The sequence below is a fragment of the Microtus oregoni genome, unplaced genomic scaffold, assembly GCF_018167655.1.
Source record: "Microtus oregoni isolate MIOR12 unplaced genomic scaffold, Mior012 000082F_ref0000272, whole genome shotgun sequence".
Taxonomy (NCBI): domain Eukaryota; kingdom Metazoa; phylum Chordata; class Mammalia; order Rodentia; family Cricetidae; genus Microtus; species Microtus oregoni.
In genome coordinates, this window is record NW_024544542.1 from 1,258,014 (window position 1) to 1,280,468 (window position 22,455).

The 22,455-nt window shown below is 40.0% G+C and overlaps 1 protein-coding gene across 24 annotated transcripts in view; it reads right to left on the reverse strand.

The window, feature by feature from the left end:
* Positions 1-22,455, reverse strand: part of LOC121441888 (dystrobrevin alpha-like) — a 349,129-nt gene that overhangs the window by 107,678 nt on the left and 218,996 nt on the right. For all 24 annotated transcript variants that reach the window (XM_041643231.1, XM_041643233.1, XM_041643241.1 and 21 more), the window contains 2 exons: positions 20,303-20,370; positions 8,413-8,493 (listed from right to left, as the gene is read on the reverse strand). In XM_041643231.1, the coding sequence (XP_041499165.1) occupies positions 8,413-8,493; positions 20,303-20,369 (148 nt within the window). In that variant the 5' untranslated portion in view covers position 20,370. The remainder of the gene's footprint in view (positions 1-8,412; positions 8,494-20,302; positions 20,371-22,455) is intronic.

Consider the following 22,455-nt stretch of genomic DNA (forward strand, 5'->3'; position numbering starts at 1 on the left):
TCAAGAAAGCTCTAAGAACTGAAAACAGTTCTCAGCTGGCACCCAGCAAGAAAACAGGGACATCAGCCCCACAAACACAAGGACAAGAATCACAACAGCCAATACACTTGGAAGAGGACAAGTCCTGGATGCAAGCTGCAGATTTCAGCCCAATGTGATGCTAAGAGCTGAGTGCACGGCACACAGAAAACTGATCCAGAGAGCCACATATGCATGCACAGCGAGGTAGGGAGACAAAAGCAAGAAAACGAGCATGAGTCAGTACTATGAATACATTCTCTTACTGTGGAAGACTAGTCACTTGGCTAGTGAAATAACAAATCTACTTCACACTCACTCACTCACTCATCTAAGAAATTTTATTAGGATCTGTTGAGATGTAATTTTCTTAGGTTATTTTTCTGTGATAGAGAAACAGATCAATAGGTAGTGGTGCCTACAAACCCTGAAAAAAGCTTACAGACTTTAATGTAGACAAAAACATATGTTCCAACAGACTCTGAATGCAGGGTATTTTCAAAAGGCATTTCGCTTGGTAAAGAAAAGATCATTTGAGAAACCATGAAAGACCAGATGCAATTATAGACACTTTCACCTCTTTCCCTTTGAAATAAAAATTTAATTGCTGCTACTGACAGAAAGCAAAGTGAAGCTGAGGCTGAGGGGATGGGGGAATGGGCCACTCTTTCTGTGGGTGTGGGAGGGAGTATCCCATTGCAGTATTTTGTTCCCTTTATTAAACAGAGGTGGCCCCATGGTTCTGAATTTTTTCTCATGTTGCCTTTTTGTTGATCATGAACTTGAGATGATGTATCATTGCCTTCGAAGTAATTTTTGAAGGGGAAAATGTGCTGACTTGGCAGGGTATCTGTATCATTAAGCTTGCCATTGCCCCCCAAAGAAATACTGATCTAGAAGGAAGCATCTATTTGCTTAAAATAAAGACGGAGAGGTTGTCATTTCACAGATCTTATCAATAGTTAACAAGCTGTTTAATCTAAATAAATTAAATTAAGAAAAGATTGTAAATGAGCAGAGTGTGTAAGAAATCTTGTTTTCTACATTTTGTCCCTTCTTTCCAGGATGTAAAATAGCCAGCTTGATGTTCTTAAGTTTTAGAGATATCCTTTCTTCTGTTCTATTAGGATTATATCACAGGGAGGGTAGTTATAGTAGAATACAAAGACGAACAACTATTAGAAATAGTGATGTGGAAAATAATTTCAATGGAAGAAGGCTGAAAGTCTTCTGCCTGTAAAAAATGAGATGGATTTCTCACAGCTATTCTTTTATCAGCAAGACTGGTAAATGCCTTTGATAGATAAAGAGACCTAGGCAAGAAAGTGTTTCTCTAAGCCTGAGGGATGCCAAACAACTTTATATTCTCAGAAGAATGAAGGATGTTACACAGCCACATATAGGAGAGAAAGAATGTTCACAATATTTTTATTGATGGGATCAAACACTTAATGAGTGAGTAGAAGTTTTCTCCCAAATGCTGACTTCTAATGAGGATTAAATTCTTTTTTAGGAGCACAATTTATTCAATTAGGATGCATATTATTGTTCCCTATTACCAAATTTATTACAAGTATCTATCTATAAAAACTATTCTTTGGTCCTGGTCTACACAAAAAGAGACACTAGTCCGTCTTTAAGTACTTATCACAGTATTGGGAGCTTTTATTCTCAGCATCGGTCAATACTTGTATCAGGAGATGGACTTGGCATCTGTAATGGGAATCTGTCTCTGTGTGGATAGGATGGATAATTAACTAACTTGTGTGGTCTTTGACTTCAGGAAATAGAAAATCCATATATTCCTGCTGTATTTGGACATTTTTCCCTCTATGGGATGATTTCATGATAGCCAATTTTTTATTTTTTTCTTCTATATTGTGAGTTTAAAATTTAGTTTGAATAATATGCAGAATAAATTTGGCCTCTAAAGGAGTTCTATTTTGGAAAATAAACAACCTGTTCTTGGTCATAATCCATTGATTTCTATAAAATAAATGACATAATGAGTTATCCTATGCATATCCTATGCTTATACCTATCTCCTCTCCTCCAACTATATACAGAAACTTAATGTCCAATGTGACAGTCAAATGAGCTGGCGCCTTCAGGAAAGTGATTAATTTCTTAAACTGGAGCCTCATAGTGGCAACTAAGGCCCTTATGAAAGAGGCCCAAGAGTGTGACACTTCCCCCTCAGTCACATGAGATCTCCTGGGAAGGAAGAGGCTACCTATGAATCTGAAATTAGGCTCACAGAAACCACCAAGTAGACTGGTGCCTTCTCTTGGACTTCCTGACCACTGTAGCTATGAAAATAAATATATTTCTATCATTTACAAACTGTCTAGATGATGGCATTTTATTATAGCATCTCAGGTATGCCAAGATTCCTCAGTAACTCTGTTAGCAGGTGCTAGGCAACGGTTACTGGAATTACCCCGTCTTTACCTATTAAATTGACTGTAAGCAAGCATGGAGTTGTTTTTTTGTTATAGATCAGTTCTGCTCTTATCTGTTTGTGGTCCTTGCTGCAAGCAGGGAACCTCTGCTCTTTCTCTTAGCTCTTGGAGGTGATTAGAATTTTTGTGCTCTGGAGAGGTAAATCCACTACATTCTGATTTTTATCTTACACCCTTTGTTTTAGAGTAAAGCTCCATTACAAGGCATAATAATTCACTGTGTTATCTTTTTTGTAGACTAGAATTACCTTACTCTAATGCAAGGATGTAAATTCATTGCTTGATGTGGGATTCCCCTCTGTATGCTATGATTACCGTTGGTTAATAAAGAAATGGTCTTGGGCCTGCACAGAGCAGAGTAGAGGTAGGTGGAGAATACTAAACTGAATGCTGGGAGAAAGAAGGCAGAGTCAAGAAATGCCATGTAGCTGCCAGAGGGTAAAGACATGAGTTGACAGCTGAAAGCTTGCCAGTAGGCCATGAGACTTATGATAAAATATAAAATAATAAGAAATGGGTTAATTTAATATGTAAGAGTTTGCTAGAAATATGCTATAGTGATTGGCCAAGCAGTGATTTAATTAATACAGTTTATGGGTGGTTATTTTGGGGCTGAGCAGCCAGAACAAACAAGTGGTCTCCTACAACAAATTGATGCTCCAAAGTGTGCTAGCTAAATCAACAAAAAACCCAAGAAGATTTGGAAAGGAATCCTAGACACTAAAAAACAAAGCTTAGCTGCATTTGTTTTTCAGTTGGGCTCTGTTTGCTGATGGCATGCTGCAGCTCCTTTAAGAAAGGTCCTCCTGATAAAGTGGTAGCAACAAAAACAAAACAAAACAAAAAAACCCATACAGTTTTGAAAGAGTGGAAAATGAAAACAAAAAGAATATAGACAGTTATAAAAAGAAGTTAATGGTTTTTAAAACATAAAACAAAGTCTTTAAAGAGACAAAGTGAACTTGCAGAAAAAGTAATAGGAATAAAGAAAATAAGGCATGTAAAGATGGAATATATTTTGAGAGTGTAGATTATGTATATTATTGTGTTTTCTTTGAATTTTTTGATTGCAGAGAGACATTTGATTCTGGGGACTGCTAAGCTAAGTCAGCATATATATTTTAAAGGTTTCTTTAGTTCAAAATTTGAGTCTAAAGATATGCTACTTTGGAAAAGAAGTTCTTCTTTTGCTTCCACAGAAGATGAGAACCTGTGGATTAAGTCCAGATTAATGTTGTTTGATGCACCAAGATCCCCCAAAAGGTTGCCATGAACACCCCCAAAATTACTTCACCCAACAAAAAGCAGGAAACAGTTTGGAGAGAACTATGCACAAATTTCCTAAATGATTGTTTATAAATGTTTGTTTACATTTAAAGGGGGATATGATACTTAGTGTTGGTAAAAACTTAGGACTTTCCATGACAGTGAGACACATTTGCTCCTGGCAGCACCAAGATATTTGAAGAGGATGATGGGCACCAAAGAAGCTCCTTATGGCATTGATTGGTTAGCCATCTGAGTAAGAAACTGCTATTGCCTGGACTGCTTGATGCTATGCTGTATGAACTGGACATGCAGGATCCACAGAGAAATGACTGCTGAACTTGCCTAAAGGTGAGATGATCCTTTGGGGTTCCTGCTACATGAAAGAGTCTGCCAGGCATTCCGTAGGATACAGAAGAAAGCAACTGATTAACTTTATCATTATAAGGTAGAACAGATCTTCAAATTTCCTGATTCATGGAAATGTCTGCTGGATACTATGGGCCTGTAGGCCGAAGATGGATGCCCCAATGATTCAGAAGAACTTTGGGTGACTGTCCAGGCAGTGAGAGGTCTCTGTCAATTCTAGAGATTTGGAAGTTGCTTACAATGCACTTCCTATTTACTTAGGTAGTATTATATCCTTCTGGAGTCTTTGATGGATTTGAAGAATGTATGGTTATAGTAGATATAAATATTGTAACTATAATTCTTGCTTGATACTTCTTTTGTTATATGTATTTTTTTCTGTGTTAAAATTAAAACCTCCCTTTTTATTTAAACAGAAAAGGGGAGGTGATGTGGGATTTCCCTTTGTATGCTGTGAATACCATTGATTAATAAGGAAATTGTCTCGGGCCTGCACAGAGCAGAATAGAGGTAGATAGTGAAAACTAAACTGAATGCTGGGAGAAAGAAGGCAGAGTCAGGAGATACCATGTAGCCCCACCAGAGACAAATGCTCAGAACAGAACTTTACCCAGTAATCATGGTGATACATAGATTAATGGAGATGGGCTAGTTTAGGATATAAGAGTTAGCCAGAAATATACTTAAGTTATCAGCCAAATAGTATTGCAAATAATATGCTTTCTATGTGATTATTTCAGGGCTGAGCAGCTGGGAATTAAGTAGCAGCCTCCTACAACAATTGCTGATGAATATTATGTTACCAAAATGATCACCCCCTTTGGCTACTTTTCTAGAAGACTCCAACATTGATTCCAATAAACCAAATTCAATTGTGTTAACATTTCACAGGTAACTCAGAACATCACATGGTTTACTGTTAGGAAAGAAGGTAGAACAAACAGACAGCTCTGAATTTGATCCTCTGATCAATGCAGAAAGTATTTAAACAAGCTTAATTTCAGTGCAACATTCCAGTCACGATTGCTTTTGTTTTCTGAGCTTTAACTAGTTATTTTAGATTGTGATTTTTTTTCCTCATCCTAAAATGCATGAAGCTTATCAGATACATTGTAAAGCACACAATGGTTTTTTTATTCCCTTTTTATTCATATCTACTGAGTCCCTCATATTAACTTTCAGATTTTTATTCAAGAAAGTTTCTCCCTAACATCAGGGCACTGACGTGACTTCCCAAGTCCTTCTTCAGGACTCCCAAGTGCCGTGTCCTGATGTTGTCTTATTCACCCCAACAATCCAATTACCCAGTGAGACTCTGAGCAACCTTAAAGTTGTATCTCATGGCCAGTCACACTGTCTCTGCTTCCTGACCCAGAGTTAGATGTGTAGCAGGAAGTTAAGATGCTTACCAAGTTTAGAGGAAACAGTGTGGACTCTGCAAGGAGACACTAGACAGGAATTCTGCTCCTAGGTTCCACTTATTTGAACTATTGCCCTCTCTGCTTCCATACTATTTTCCAAGCTGGCCCATGCAGCTGGGGCACAATTTTGGATGCAGGATAAGGATGTGACTTAAAAAGAATAGGAAGAGGAAAAAAGAAATGTGCAAGACTGAGAATAGACTTTCTCAGAGTATGAGGAATGGGATATGACCCACAGGGTGCCACAAAACCAGGCAGGGATCATGTTGTATGTGCATGGTGTAATGTTGCCTAAAGGGTTGCTGATTAGTCACTATGAATCTATTCATTTTTCCCTCCTCCTTTCTCTGTCTTCTTTCCCATTTATTTTCTCATTTCTCCTAACCATTTTGTGGTCTTTTTGGAAGTTCCAACCTTCACTGATAAATGTCTACGAAAAGCTTGACAAACTTTTAAGGGGGATGCAATTCTCATCCCATTCTCCCAACTCCTCCCCACTTTGGGGATTCCTCATTTGTTCTATTTTGGATAGCACTGAGGAAGAAGGGGAGTCTTTCCTCTCTGGAAGCCTTTTCTTTACCTTTGGAAAACAGCACTGAAAAGACTCTTATTGGCTCGTTCGTGCCTGAAAATACAAATATATGATGTGGGAGGGCCTCCTGTTTTGTATTGATTTCATTGGTTAAATAAAGAAACTGTCTTGGTCCTTTGATAGGACAGAAAATTAGGTAGGTGGAGTAAACAGAACAGAATGCTGGGAAGAAGGCAACGAAGCAGACACCATAGCTCTCCTCTTTGAGATGATGTTGGCTAGAATCTTTCCCGGTAAGCCAGCACCTTGTGGTGCTACACACATTATTAGAAATGGGTTAATCAAGATGTGAGAATTAGCCAATAAGAGGCTGAAACTAATGGGCCAGGCAGTGTTTAAAAGAATACAATTTGTGTGTTGTTATTTTGGGGCATAAGCTAGCCAGGCAGCTGGGAGATGGGTGGCAGGAAGGAGCCCGCAGCTCCTTCTACAAATATAGCTATATACATATATTTAAATTTCAGGTTAATTAATTAACTATAGAAAATACAGTCTCCTTTAGCCCAGGATAGCCTCACCTCAAAATCAGTATGAAGCCAACAATGACCTTGAACTTCTGATCCTTCTGCTCATGCACCACCTGATTAATATGGTGAAAGGGACTTCATGCTTGATAAGCAAGAACTCTACCATCTGAGTGATATTTCCAGCATTGGACATAGTGTCTTTACACACACACACACACACACACAGTTTGTTTGCTTGTTTTTGTTCCATGTGTATGTGTGTGTTTTCTCCCCATTCATCCTGTCCCAAATCTTGGCCTATTTCTTATCCCCTGGCTGGTGAACTGCTTTAAGCACCTTGCGGGGACTGAATCACCTTACCATCTTCGTAGTCACGATCAACTGTGTACCCAGATGTGTGGGGCTGTGTGGCTTGCTCAGGGCTCTGGGAAATACCCACGGAGACTCTGGCAGGGTAGACCTGGGGAAGTGGCTAACTCTGCATTCACTAAGAGTCTAATTCCCATGTTAGCTATTCAAGAACTATATGTACATTCTGGATAGAATGTTTGGGCTTACATAAAAAAACAAAACAAACTGTTTTTCACTAATTAGAAAATGAGAAGTTATTAATTTTGAATGAGAGTCAATTCTTTAAAAAGAACAGAATAAATCGACACAAATGAACCACAAAGTAATATTTTTGCCAGAGAGAACAGTTGTGGCAGCATGAAGGGGCGTGCCAACCCACAGGGAGCACTGAACTGCTCATGTGGTTGGCACTCAGCTTGCTGTGTGTAGTTTGCAATCGGCAGCAAACAGAAGCAGGTTCCTGTGTTTTTTAAAGTTATGTATCTACTGCAACTCTTGTCCAAAAAATGTAATCAACATATTGATTCTCTGGGCTGATTTTATCGTTTCAGAAAGGAGCTTGAATGTTTTCAAGATGTTTGTTTATAAACAACTGATAGTTATAAATGGACATGCAGAGAGGATTTTAAGTGTGATGGTTTACAAAGTACCTGTATGCTGTGATTACCATTGATAAATAAAGGAACTGCTTTGTGCCTATAGCAGAGTTATAGGAGAACAGAGCTAGGTGGGGTAAACTAAGCTGAATGCTGGGAGAAAAGAAGGGTGGAGTAAGAAAGGAACTGTGGAGCTGCCGCCAGAGACAGATACTGGGAATTTTACCCCATAAGCTACAGCCACGTGGCAATATACAGATTAATAGAAATGGGTTAAATTAATATAAGAGTTAGCTAATAAAAAGCTAGAGTTGATGGGCAAAGAAGTGATTTAATTAGTACAGTTTCTGTGTGATTTTTTCTGGGATAAGCTGGCTGGGTGGCTGGGAACCAACAAACAGTCCCCCCAACAACTTGGATATCATTAAAATGTCATGGGTAGTAAAGAGAGGAAACACTCCTTGCTGAGTTTAGAAATCTCTCAATTTAATCTATCATCTATCTATCTATCTATCTATCTATCTATCTAATCTATTTATCATATATTTATCTATATACATATACACACATATGTATCTATATCTATCATTTATTTATATATTTAATATGTAGAGAAAGAAAGATAGACACACATAGATATAGATTTCAAGAGGCTCATCTATTTTAAGTCTTTGGTAGTTGAGGCTAAACCAGACCTGAGAGTTTCTAGCAATAGTTTCTTTACTATTCACGACCACAATACCCTCTTTATTCTTGTGTAAGCATATGTTTATCAATCCTTGTAGGAAAACCTGGTTTTAATAAACCCAATAACAAGCATAAATGATAGTACTCATGTAGGTAATTAGCACAAACAAATGGAACACTTACAATTGCATTTCTTCTGCACAAACCTCAGCTTGCATGCTGTTCTGTAGGTGGAGAGTCGGATACGATCCAGATCTTGAGCCCCTAGTATGGGAAAAGAGTATACATATGGTATGCCATTTGTATAGATAGGAGCTTGCAATGTTTGTAAACAAAAGAACTGCAGATATAATCCATATGCTTATTGGTACTTCTGTTGCAATATAAATACTAGTTTAAGACTCGGGTCTATTCATGTTCCCAGGGCACAGAACTCTGGTATTCAATGAGACTGCCAACCATGATGATGGATCAAGGAACACAACCTCTCCCTGTTGTGTCTACCACTCCACAGAACAATATACTCAAGCTGTGACTTAAGTAATGGAAAGATGATATCAGAAATGATCACTGAATAAATGAGCTTTTAAATTCATCATTGTCATTGGAACATAGTTGTTAGGTGAAAAGATTGAATATTGAGTATTTTTTCTTTCTTTTTTTTGCTGTTTATGTTTTTTTGTTTTTTTTATTGATATTTATTGAGCTCTACATTTTTCTCTGCTCCCCTCCCTGCCTCTCCCCTCCCCCCTTCAACCCTCCCCCTAGGTCCCCATGCTCCCAATTTATTCAGGTGATCTTGTCTTTTTCTACTTTCTACTTCCCATGTAGATTAGATCTATGTAAGTCTCTCTTAGTGTCCACATTGTTGTCTAAGTTCTCTGGTATTTTTTCTGTGAGACCTTCTACCAAGTGCTTCAGGAAACCTCAGTTTTCTCATTTACAAGGTTGGGATAATGATACATTAGCTATTTCACATGATTGCTGGAAAGGCAAACGAAGGAGATTCCTGATGCTCTAATGGAAGAGTCCTGCATTTGTGCTAATGTGTATCTTGAAACCTCAGAGGGGAGACTCTTTTCCAAAACCAACGTCTGCTCCTGTTCTGTGACAACCAGTTCCACCCTAGCATTGTAGGAACATGTTCTACTTTTCCATTCAAGAATCCATCATGAATCTTGATACCAAGACAGTAAGTAGTTCTGAAAACCCTGCTCAGAGTTTATGTCCCACCATATTCTAACCATCTTCCCCACCCAGTAATGTTTTATAATGACCCACCTAGAGTTACTGGGATGTCTCCTCACAGCCCACTGAGCTCTAGTGTTCCTCCTACCCTCCCTGATTGGGCCAATTGCTAGGCCATCTCCCAAGTAAGCAAGACTCTAAACAGATGCCTGCTTTTAAGTATTTTGTTATTCACAACGGAAATGAAAGCACATAGCTATATTTGGATACATATTAGAGCTTTCTCTTAATGAATGGGGCTCACATAACTGCTATACAAATGCTTGAAAATAGAACAGCAGGTATATGGACTCTTCCTGAAGCAGGAGGACTAGCAGGCCAATAAAATGCTTTTGCAAAGAATCAGGATGGCTTCATAAGTACCCCCCACTGATGGAGTTCCACATTTCACTGACTCTAAAGATTCACTTGGACATATTATTGTCTACTGTCCAGTTACTGGTTTGTTAACCACCAACCACTTATTCTTGTGAAGTGATATTGCTTGACAAGCAGGCTTCTTGATACCAAGGTGAAGGTTTCTCAGTACAGGGTTTCAAAAAAAAATGTTCTTAGGAAAAAGACATTCAACTTTCAACAAATGGCCGTGTAGGATTATTTCCAAAGAAAAGGAAGATGGGAATTTAGTGAAATTATGTATTGTTTGGCCTTTACTAATTAATTCTATCACTTCTTATTTGTGTGAACCTCAGCAACATTTTACTTTCCATCTCTAGATGGCCAAGTATGAGATGGGGATAAAAAAAGATAAACTTGAGTTAGCAATAGTGTAGTTCTGACCTCTGTTCTCAGTACACAGTGAACAATTAAAGCAAACACACGGTCTTTTTTTTTTAACTTTTTTTTTATTGAGTAAAGAAAAAAAAAACAAATTTCCTCCTCCTCCCAGCCTCCCATTTCCCTCCCCCTCCTCCCACCCTTCTCCCCCTCCCCCCACTCCTCTCCCCCTCCCTCTCCAGCCCAAAGAGCAGTCAGATTTCCCTGCCCTGTGGTAAGTCCTAGGTCCTCCCCCCTCCGTGCATTTCTAGGAAGGTGAACATCCAAACTGGCTAGGCTCCCACAAAGCCAGCAATTACGTAGGTTCAAAACCCCGTGCCATTGTCCTTGGGTTCTCATCAGCCCTCATTGTTGGCCATGCTCAGAGAGTCCAGTTTTATCCCATGCTTTTTCCGTCACAGTTCAGCTGGCCTTGGTGAGCTCCCAATAGATCAGCTCCACTGTCTCAGTGGGTGGGTGCTCCCCTCGTGGTCCCGACTTCTTTGCTCATGTTCTCCCTCCTTCTGCTCAGAGGCTGTGGAGGAAGCGGAACACTCATCCATTGCTGGTGGGAATGCAATCTTGTGCAACCACTTTGGAAATCGGTGTTTCGGTTTCTCAGGAAATTCGGGATCAACTTACCCCTGGACCCAGCAATACCACTCCTGGGAATATACCCAAGAGATGCCCTATCACATGACAAGAGCATTTGTTCAACTATGTTCATAGCAGTATTATTTGTAATAGCCAGAACCTGGAAACAACCTAGATGCCCTTCAATGGAAGAATGGATGAAGAAAGTGTGGAATATCTACACATTAGAGTACTATGCTGCGTTAAAAAACAATGACTTCTCAAATTTTGCATGCAAATGGATGGAAATAGAAAACACTATCCTGAGTGAGGTATCCCAGACCCAAAAAGATGAACATGGGATGTACTCACTCATAATTGGTTTCTAGCCATAAACAAGGGTCACGGAGTCTACACTTGGTGATCCCAAAGAAGCTAAGTAAAAAGGTGAACCAAAGGAAAAGCATATAGTTGCCCTCTTGGCTATGGGAAGTAGACAAAATTGCCGGGGAGAAAATTGTGATCTTGGGGGTGGGGTGGGATGGGGGTAAGGGGATATGGGGAGAGAGGGGGGAGAGGGGGAGAATGGGGGGAGCTTGGGGAAGGGGGAGGATTGGGATGAAGGAAGGTTGGATCGGGGAGCACGGAAGCACGGTTCTTAGTTAAGGGAGCCACCTTAGGGTTGGCAAGAGACTTGAACCTAGAGTGGCTCCCAGATACCCAAGCCGAGGTCCCCAGTTAGTTCCTTGGGCAGCTGAGGATGGGGAACCTGAATTGACCCTATCCTAGAGCAATAATGACGAATATCTTGCATATCATCATAGAACCTTCATCTGGTGATGGATGGAGACAGAGACAGAGACCCACACTGGAGCACTGGACTGAGCTCGCAAACACACTGTCTTAAAAGGCTTCCTGGGCTAGTTCTGAACAGCAGTGGATAACAGAAAGCATCGCCTTACATGTGAGTTTTCCTCTATCTCCTCATCACTACAGCCCCCTCGGTCCAGTTCTCACAACTGGAACTGCAGAAATGTTTCACCCTGCCGATTGACAATTTACTTCTCAATATTTGGTGGCGGCTCTCATCATCATAAGCATTGCAATTATAGACAAGAGGCTTTGTCACCACAAACTTTGAAGCTGAACTGGGGAGAGAGCTTTCACTTTTTCAATGTTGGTTTGAAGATGTTCAGCTCCATTCATGTCAGATAGTCATAGTGTTCATCATGCAGTGTGGCACACAAAGGGCACAGATACACAGGGCTGCTGCTATTATTATCAGGCATGTTGCTTCTGTGAGTTTCTTTGTGATGACTTTGATTCTTCCTCCCAGACTCATACTATTCTTCCTCCCTCTCCACCAGGATTCCTGGAGCTTGGCCCAATGCTTGGCTATGAATGTCTGCATATATTAAGATTTTCTTTTGATTTTCTGGCTTTGCATTAAAGATAGGACTTTGTATCTATTTAGATAGTTTATTTTAATTTTCTGTCCTAATTAATCTGTATATCATTTTCAAATTCATTATTTTCTTCTGGCATGCCAAAGATCCTTCCCATGTTAAAGTCTTTGGTAAATCTAATAGGACCTTGTTGGAAACAAACTCTCTAAGATGCCAATGGCAGAGTATAAGAAACACCTGTGTGCTGAATCTGCCTTTTTACTGCATGAAATTTTACTGGTGTTAAGTTTGGCTTATCAGTATAGAGTTTCCATATCTGTAAATAATGCTTTCAAAGAAAAAATAGGAGGTGTATATTCTTTGTATACGTTCATCAAGAACAATTCATTAAAGCTGTCATAATTGTATCTACTTGTCATCCCATCACTAAGGAGGATGAAGTGGGAGGAACATGTTTAAGGCTAGCCTGAGCCACAGAGCCTGTATCAAAATAAAACAGGCAGATAAACAAACAAAACCATACAAGGAGATGTAGCCTCAGTTGGTAGAGTACTTGCCTAGAATGCACAAAGTCTTGGATTTGATCCCTAGGTACCACACACATTGAGCAATGGGGTTCAGTTCTATGTAGCTGGATGTAGGAAGAACATCAGAAGTTTAAGGTCATTCCAGGCTACATAGCAATTTTAAGGCCAGCCTGGGCTATGATAGACCCTGTATCGAAACAACAAACAAACAAACAAACAAACAAAACAAACCAAGAACAATGAGTTAAATACAAGTTGGTACACCAAGATTGTGACCTAGCACACAATGATGTCTGTTAATTTCAGCAAGTCCTTAGCCAAAGTCTGAGAAGGATAACCTTGTACTTCTGTGCCTCTCTCCCTTGTAGACCTTAGCCAAAGTCTGAGAAGGATACCCTTGTACTTCTGTGCCTCTCTCCCTTGTAGAGGTCCCTGGGCATTTTTGCAAAAGTGCATTTCTACAGGATGTGGTAAAGAAGGACACACATATGATGTGTGGGGATAGAGAATCACCTACGGCTCTCTTCTTGTCACTATTATGTAGGTCTAACTGATGCTGAAGAGCAAAATAAAGGGACTTAGATGTCTGTAAATGGTTCCTAGTCATATACGTTCTTCGTGTCTGATGATGTAAAATCTAATATTAAAGGGTTTTTGGTAAACAAGCAACAAAATACAGCTTTGCAGATACAACAGCCGGCTGCTTCACACAGACAATGGGGGCGGTGCTATGGGAACCGTGCTGGATTTGGTGAACAGACACTGTGGCATGCTCCATAGAGTTTATTTTTTTTAAGCTCTCAAAAATAAATTTAGCTTTCTCTGACTTAATAAATTATGAACTTAATTTAATTTCACTTGAGTGGTGTTTTGTTGAATGCCTATGAGTGTCTCTCTGTCTTCGTCTAAGTCTTTGATTAAAACCAATGGCCTAAGCAGAGCCACACGTACAGGCCCTGTGCTCCTGGAGGTCAGCCTTCCTCCAAGGCTGACTGAACCATTGATTGTTGCCCTACATAATCATAATACTACCTGCGAGTTCACTTCACTGTGACCCGGCTCACTTTTGTCCAACATATGCATGGTCTAGGAGCCTTTTCAACACTTTGTTGAAACTAAGGTTAACATTTATGTAATGGCATTTTTTTCTCTGATTTAGAATTCTGGTGACATTAAAGAGAAAAATATTTTATTTACTATTTTATTAAAATATGGGATTTAAATAAATGATTAAAGGAACCATGAAGAACATTCTCCCATTGAATTCTTCTCTGGGAGAGGAATGCTTTTTTCATTTTATTTTAGTATCCACTAATGGTGTTTATTTCTTTTTAAATTACATCAGTGGTATATAAGTCTTTAAAACTTGAAAATTCAGCTCACTCAAATGATATCAGGCCTGCTTCACACTAATATACAGTGGGAGATAAACATTAAAAGGCAGTGATAGATACCATTCTATATCTGTATATATTTGAAAAATATAATAAAACCATAAGGTATATGTATTTAAGGAAAAATGCTCTTGAACTGTCTCCTCAAAGCTCTTCTGCCCATTTCATGGTTGGAAGATGTGTTGGAAACAGGAGCAAAGATGTATGTAAGAAATCACACACATTCACAGCTATCAGTTACAAGCCCTGTGTTTTATCTTTTAATCCACCTGTCTCAGTTAGGTTTCTATTGCTGCAACAAAACACCAAGTTGGGGAGAAAAGGACTTATTTGGCTTATACTTCCTTATTGCTGTTCATCACTGAGGGAAGCCAGGATATGAACTTAAACAGGACAGGATCCTGGAGGCAAGAGCTAATGCAGAGACCATGGAGAAGAGCTGCTTCCTGGCTTGCTTCCCATGGTTTGTTCACCTGCTTTCTAACCCAGGATCACCAGTCCAGGTATGGCACCTTCCACACCGGGTTGGACCTTCCCCTGTTGTGGGGCAATGCTCTTGCACACTGTAAAGATTTGCCACTCATATTGGTTTACTAAAACACTGATTAGCCAGTAGCCACAGGAAGTATAGACAGGGCAACCAGACTAGGAGAATTCTGGGAACCAGAAAGGCAGAGGCAGTCACCAGTCAAACATAGAGGAAGCAAGATGAGAATGTCTCACTGAGAAAAGGTACCAAGCCACATGGCTAAACATAGATAAGATAGATATGGGTTAATTTAAGTTGCTAGTTAATAAGCCTGAGCTAATAGGCCAAACAGTTTATAATTAATATAAATAATAATATGTGTGTTTCTTTGGAACTGAATGGGTGCAGAACCAGGCAGGACAGAAACTTCTGTATATACGTATACATATACATACATATTCTGTATATTCTCAGTCTATACTAATTCAGAAAACACTTTACAGTTGGATCTCATGGAGGCATTTCCTTAACTGAGGCTCCTTCCCCTCTGGTGAGTAGCTTGTGTCAAGTTGACACAAAAACAGAATAGCATCTTTTCATGTTTTTCCCTTCCATTTTTCTTTGTATTTCTCTCAAACATATTCTCATTAATTTTCTTTTTTTATTTATTTATTAAAGATTTCTGTTTCTTCCCCGCCACCGCCTCTCATTTCCCTCCCCCTCCCCCAATCAAGTCCCCCTCCCTCATCAGCTCAAAGAGCAATCAGGGTTCCTTGCCCTGTGGGAAGTCCAAGGACCACCCACCTCCATCCAGGTCTAGTAAGGTGAGCATCCAAACTGCCTAGGCTCCCACAAAGCCAGTATGTGCAGTAGGATCAAAAACCCATTGCCATTGTTCTTGAGTTCTCAGTAGCCCTCATTGTCCGCTATGTTCAGCGAGTCCGGTTTTATCCCAGGCTTTTTCAGACCCAGGCCAGCTGGCCTTGGTGAGTTCCCGATAGAACATCCCCATTGTCTTAGTGTGTGGGTGCACCCCTCATGGTCCTGAGTTCCTTGCTCGTGCTCTCTCTCCTTCTGCTCCTGATTTGGACCTTGAGATTTCTGTCCGGTGCTCCAATGTGGGTCTCTGTCTCTGTCTCCTTTCATTGCCTGATGAAGGTTAATATTTAGGAGGATGACTATATGTTTTTCTTTGGGTTCTCCTTCTTATTTAGCTTCTCTAAAATCTCTAATTATAGGCTCAATGTCCTTTATTTTTCTCATTAATTTTCTCCCTTTCCTCCTATTCATTCGTCAAACCAATCCACAAACCAACCAAGCAACCAACTGACAACCGACCAACCAACCAACGAGTCTTCCAGTTTTGTTATTCGCTTTATTACACGGAAAGTTTTACATCTTCTACATGTGTTTGCCATTTATGTTTTGATAGCTCATTATAAAATATTTTACATAAAGTATTCTTATATTCTTAGACATCTTGCTCATTTAAAAAGTTCATTCAACAAATATTTACAACATGAAAATGGAACTTATAAATTATGTTCCTGAACTATTTGCTATGCCTGATGACTGATTGAGTACATGTGTGTGTGTTATATATAAAAGAGATGAAGAGGAGGAATGAGATAATGTCTTAAGTGCAATCACTACTTAAGTCCCTACATTCTTTGAGAAGCTTGCACCTACACTCTTGAACATGTCTTATTTATCCCTGAGCACATTTCTTTTTAAAATAAATTTTAGTTCTGTGTCATATGGGATTACCCCGAAATCTTTTCCTCTGTACTCCGAAGGATCCCATTTTTGCCTGAGTAAAGTTTCCTAAAAGATGAAGGAATTCCTTAGTTGCTTGGGATTCTTTGTTGAGGGTTGAAGTCTTGTGGACTTTCCTTGTCCACTTTGGCAAATCTATTGTTGTCTTTGTTCAGCTCAGGTTTAGGCAGTCACATTAGTGAGACTTTACGGGTGTAGCATCTGACATTCCTAGGAGATAAACTCTCTGAGCCTCTGGCTCTTACAGTCTTTCGGATCCTTCTTCCGCAATGTTCCCTGAGCCTTAGGTGTAGGAGTTGTTTGTAGATTTATCCATTTGGACTCTCCACTGAAGAGTGCACCAACTGGTTATCCAATACCAAATGGTCAGCATTGAGAGCATGTAGACAAATAACGTTATACAGACTGAACAGGCTATGTTCAGGAATATATGTTAAATAAACATGTATGCCAGCTGGGCCTGAAACTTTCCCTTCCTAGGCCTAACTTTAGAAATATTTCTTCAGGCCTTTAGGCCTTAGATTTCTCATTTTCCCTGAGCATTTAACTTCAGAACTTTTCATTGTTAATCCTAACTAGGGTACTTTGAGATGTAAATTTCTCAGTCTCTTGCCAGTTTTTCACCACCCCAGTGTCTTTCTAAGGACCTGGATATCAGCCCCAGAAAAGTAATCATTGAGAGAGATGGGCCCCTGTCCCTCAGTCTCCCTGGAAGAAGAGCCCAACATCTAAATTGTCATCATTAGTAATCAGGTGGCCTAATCCCACTGACCAACCCCAGAGCACAAACCCTTCCGATGCAGGAGGTAGTCTTTTGTTTTTACTGAAACACTTTCGTAAGTCTTTAGTTGCCTGTTTAGCTTGTGTAATTGTGAGATGAGACTATTCTTTCACAACTATAATATTCAGAGCAACAAATTGGCCTCCCCTTCACCACTTTCTTTTTTTAAAAAATGAATTGTTTCTAGATAAAATATAATTAGCCACTTGTATGAATTCCTAGTCCTGTTTTTGCTTTCTGAGCATCACAGATTCCGGGAAGATGTTTTATTTTTGGTTATTTTAACATAATGCCAAGAAGATCGTCTTAGTCTGTGTGACAGTTCACCCAACAACAACGTTTCTTCCCTTTGGGCTCTGGCAATTGTTTCCCTGCTGAGGAGGCGTCTCAGTGGTGAGCTAAAATGCTAGTGAAACCAAAGGACCAGTAAAGCCAGCCATTCACAGGCCTTGGCCAGTATCTGAGTCTCCGGCCCATGTGGGAAGAGAGACACCTAGTCTGAATAAATAAATAAGTCTGACTGGCTTATTTATTCTAATCATTCCTCAGTAGAGTTCACAAAGCTGTGTAAGAAAGCCTCGTGGCATCCTGCGGCATTCTTAGGAAACGGGAAACATAATAGATTCACAGTTCTCCCAAGTCTCCCTGTCTTCCACTCTCTTGACAGAATCTCAGGTAGCCCAGGCTGGCCTCCCACCCATTATATAGCCAAGGATAACTTTGTGTTCCGCATCCTCCTGCCTCTACCTGCCTGGTGCTAAGATTACAGGTGAGCATCAACAAGTCTGGCTGCTGCTTCTTCAACATGAGATTTATGTCAAGTTTTCCTTGAGTCGAGTTTTAATTTTGTATACATATATAACATTGCTTTTTACTTGTGCCAGGAATTGCACCAGATAGGGAAGAAACTTAGTTAAGTATTGCTCAAACCATTAAGTAAGCATACTTTTGTAATCATTAGAGTGTGCCAACTGCTGAATATTTAGTATTCCAAAGGCAAGTTGATGTGGGCTTCCCCTAGCTATGCTGTGAATATGTTTTATTACCATTGGTTAATAAAGAATCTGCTTTGGGCCTATGGTAGAACAGAATATAGCCAGGTGGGAAATCTGAACAGAGATATATATATAGAGAGTAAGCAGAGTCAAGGAGACATCACGTAGCTGCTGGCATCTGTCAGCCACAGCCTAGTAGCAATACACAGATTAATAGAAATGGGTTAATTTAAGAAGTAAGAGTGAGCTAGAAATATGCATAAGCTAATAGGCCAAACAGTGTTGTAATTAATATAGTTTTTGTGTGATTATTCAGGTCTTGGGTGGCCAGGAACAAATAAGCAGTCTCCACCTCCAGCAAGTTAAAAGATTTGACGTATTTTCTTTTTTATAGAAAATATTAATAATTTTTCTGTGTCTGGTAGAATATTTCCTGATGATGGAGATTCCTCAGAAGTTAAGGCAAGCTTTCTCCACCAAAGACATTGCTCTTTAATTCCCTCCCCCCGGTATTTTAGTTATGCAACTAGGTATTTTTTCTTTAAAAATTTTGTTTTTAATTAAAAATAATTCTGTTTATATGTGGTACACACTATGCTGTTCTGATCCATGTAGAAAGATTTAGTCTAGCTAACTACTATCCCATTACTTATTTAATTCTTTATCTTTTGACGGGGATAATATAAAATATCTGTTCCTTATAGAAAAGTTGAAAGATGTGACACATCATTGACAGCAGTATAGTAGTTTTTTAAAATTTACTCCTCTGGTCTAACCAAGACCTTGGCAGATCATAACCAGATGCGTGCCTACTAAAAAGCCGCAGTTGCTGGGGCTCAGTATTGCAGAAGAAAGGATGGCGGTGCCAAATGACAGCAGGAGATACTGGAGAGTCTCAGCTGATACTCTCGCAGACACTTCAGACTCTGTGGTCGTGCACGTCTTTAATCCTAGCTCTTTGGAGGCAGAGGCAGACGTATGTGGATCCCTGTGAGTTTGAGGCCAGCCTGGTCTTCAGATTGAGTCCCAGGATGGCCAAGGCTACACAGAGAAACCCTGTCTCAGAAACAATAATAAGAAAAGAAAAAAAACCAACAAAACAAACCAACCAACAAACAAACAGAACAAAACAAAACAAAAAACCAACAAAAAAGCCCTCTGTACATACAGAAGTCCAGCGGATGTCTAGAAGTCCCCACGTCAATTCTACTTCTCTTCAGCTACTTACTACACTGCAGGAGTGCTGGCATATGATTGGGAAATGATTTGCCTTCACCCCTATTACCGGGAACTTTTTTCCCAACTACCATTTCTGCCAATCATATCCCATTTTCTGTGTACCTTTTTTCCTGTCCCTTTTCCTTCCTAAGGGAAGGAAAGTTTACAAGCCATTTCTGAGCACTCTTAAAAAACAAAACTCACAGAACAAGAGAACTGAAATGTTTCACTTTATAACATTTAATTTGAGAAGGATGTTTCTCCTCTTTTTATGAACAACCAAGTGGTCCGTAAGGGAGATGCCACCAGCAGCAGCCATGCAGCCGTCCTGAGCATCCGCAGGCCAGCCATAGAACACCACCAGCGTTTGTGGCTCCGAACCTCTGTCACCCCGACTGCTCGTATCATTCTCAGCCTTTGTTTTTATTTTAATGGTTTTGAGATAGCCTGCCTTCCAAAGGAGGACCAAATGACAGCTTACAGTGTTATCTTTCTTTGGTCCAGTTAGGTCAGCATGCCCACTTAGTAAATGTATTATATCATTTTCCAGAGAAGACATCAAGGATGTGTTCCACTGCTTTTATGCTATGGCAGCCACTTGGCCAGGGAGTGCAGACTTCAGATCCCAGTAGACTGTATTAAAGTCAACACTGAGTAACGTCATCAGGTGTTTCTGCTTGGGTGTAAATATACAGATCCAGAAACAAATTTTTAATGTATGAAATACAGAGTGAGAATCAGATTATAAGTCCCCGACTAATTTAATTCTCACCTAACAAGAGGCTGAAACGGCCAAGCGCATATTTATGCAAGGAACTGGGGATTTTCCGGAGAAACCCAGATGCTCTCAGGACTACATGGTTATTTCTGGCTTTCCCATGAATATTCAATGAACAGTGAAGGGGGTTTCCTTAAAAGTTCCATACTCACTCATCTCTGCAAACAGCTGTCTTCTCTCTGCCATGGTAGTTCCTCTTTTCCCGCTATCTTCAATCATTCTGTGGGACAAAATTGTGACAATATGCGTCAGTCTCATGGTAAGCAGGCAGACAGCCATTTCTAGGTAAGCACATTAAACGCACTTGGGCCACAGACAAAAAATCATCCACTGAACTTGTTTATTTCAGAGTACTGGGGGCTGGGGAGGTGGCCCAGTAGGTAAGGCACATGGCCTGTATGTATGAAGACCGTGAAGAGTTTGTATCCTTAGAACCCAACGAAAAGCAGGACAGGCCTGGCTGCTGCCTCTATTCCCATTACTTGGGAAATAGACACAGGGGATTCCTGAAGCAAGACACTTGATTTCAACTTAGGGCCTCCATACGGATCCCCTAAAACATATAAACTACACACAAAAGTATTTTCTTTATACTTTTATACATTTATAAGTAAAATATATCATTCATTTTGATTACTGTGCATATTCCCCATACGCCATATAGTTGTTGAAAGGGAAAGAAATGCTTTCTTTCCTAACATGAGGGAAACCATGGAGTTGACCTGGTCTAGCTGCCTGGAGAGGCATGGATCACAGGTCTTTCAGGTTAGAGTCTGTGCCTCCTGGGGCACTGTGTGCCTTCCAGTTTCTGAGAAACTGAGGCATTCCCTCAGACAGTGAAACATTCAGGGTTCCTGTGCATCTTTGCATTCCCTAGAAGTCAGCAGAGCATTCAGAAGCTTGGCTGGACAATTAGTCTTAGACATTAACCTTGTGTACCTTGTACAGCTTGCAAATGTCATTGTATCCTGGCAACTACAATTGTATTTATTCTTCCTAGCAACCACAGTTATATTCTGTTTCTGATAAGGGTATAAGAAGTCTGATTGCTTGCAATAAGCTTGTCTCTGCCACAGACATATAGCAACCCCTCAGACCTGTCTGGTTGACATTACCACTGACCATAACCAGCTAATCCTAGTTTGGTAAGTGCCGGTGCTTATACTAATTTAAAAATTACTAAACAGTATATGACCCAAATGCTATAACTAAATACAGCCATTGTGCTGATTTGAATGAGAATGGTCCCCCTATAAAGCATATGCTCAAACACTTGAATACTTGGTCTCTACTTGGTGGAATTTGGGGGGGGAAGGAATTGGAAGTGTGGCCTTGTTGGAGGAGGTGTATCATGTCACTAGGGAGTGAGTTTTAAGGTTTCGAAAGCCCACAGCATTTAAGGTTAGCTCTCTCTCTCTCTTGCTCTCTTTCCCTCCCTCCCTCCCTCCCTCCCTCCCTCCATCTCTTTCCCCCCATCTCTCCCTCCCTCCTATTTGTGGATCAGATATAAGCTCTCAGCTACTGCTTTGGTGTCAGGCCAACCTGCCTGCTGTCATGGTTCCTGCCTCAAGAGCTTGGATTCTCTCTCCCTAGATCTTTGCGCCCAAATGAATGTTTCCTTTTTTAAGTTTCCTTGGTCATGGTATCTTACCACAGCAATAGAAAAGTAACTATAACAACACCTATTTAATCGCCTATTTAATGGTGGGTGGTTTACTTCATGTCGAGTACCTCTTACAGTTCTGAGGCTACCTATTTAGATTAGAGACCACATTTCTCGGCTCCCATGCAGCAGATGAGGACCCAGGGACTTCATGGATGAAGGATGCAGAACCCCAGAACTCCAGGGTCGCGCCTGCTGCTTGTTCCTTGTATAGCCACAGCCTCAGTGTAGAAGCAGGTGAATTTCTATTGTTAATCTTTAAGTGTAACTTACAATAGTTTTCCTGTACATAATTATTTGATGCAAGTGGTTGGGTTCATGTTTTTTTCTTCAACCATGCCATCATCTCCTGTAGGTCATTTTTAAAAAATTATATTAAAATAAAAACAACTAAGACAGAGGGTAGAAAATTGGACTCGAGGAAGAAGATAATGAGAAAGTTAATAGTAGTGTTATTTAGTAACAAGGATGGCTTTATTATAAGTATTGAGAATTTATGATTTGATGAGCTTGATTTTTATTATATCTGGTTAAACTTTAAAGACATGAATCCAGGGTCTTACACATGCTAGGCTAGTGCTCTTCCATTGAACTACCCTCAGATATTTCATCCTGATTTGAAATAGAGTTTTGCTAGATTGC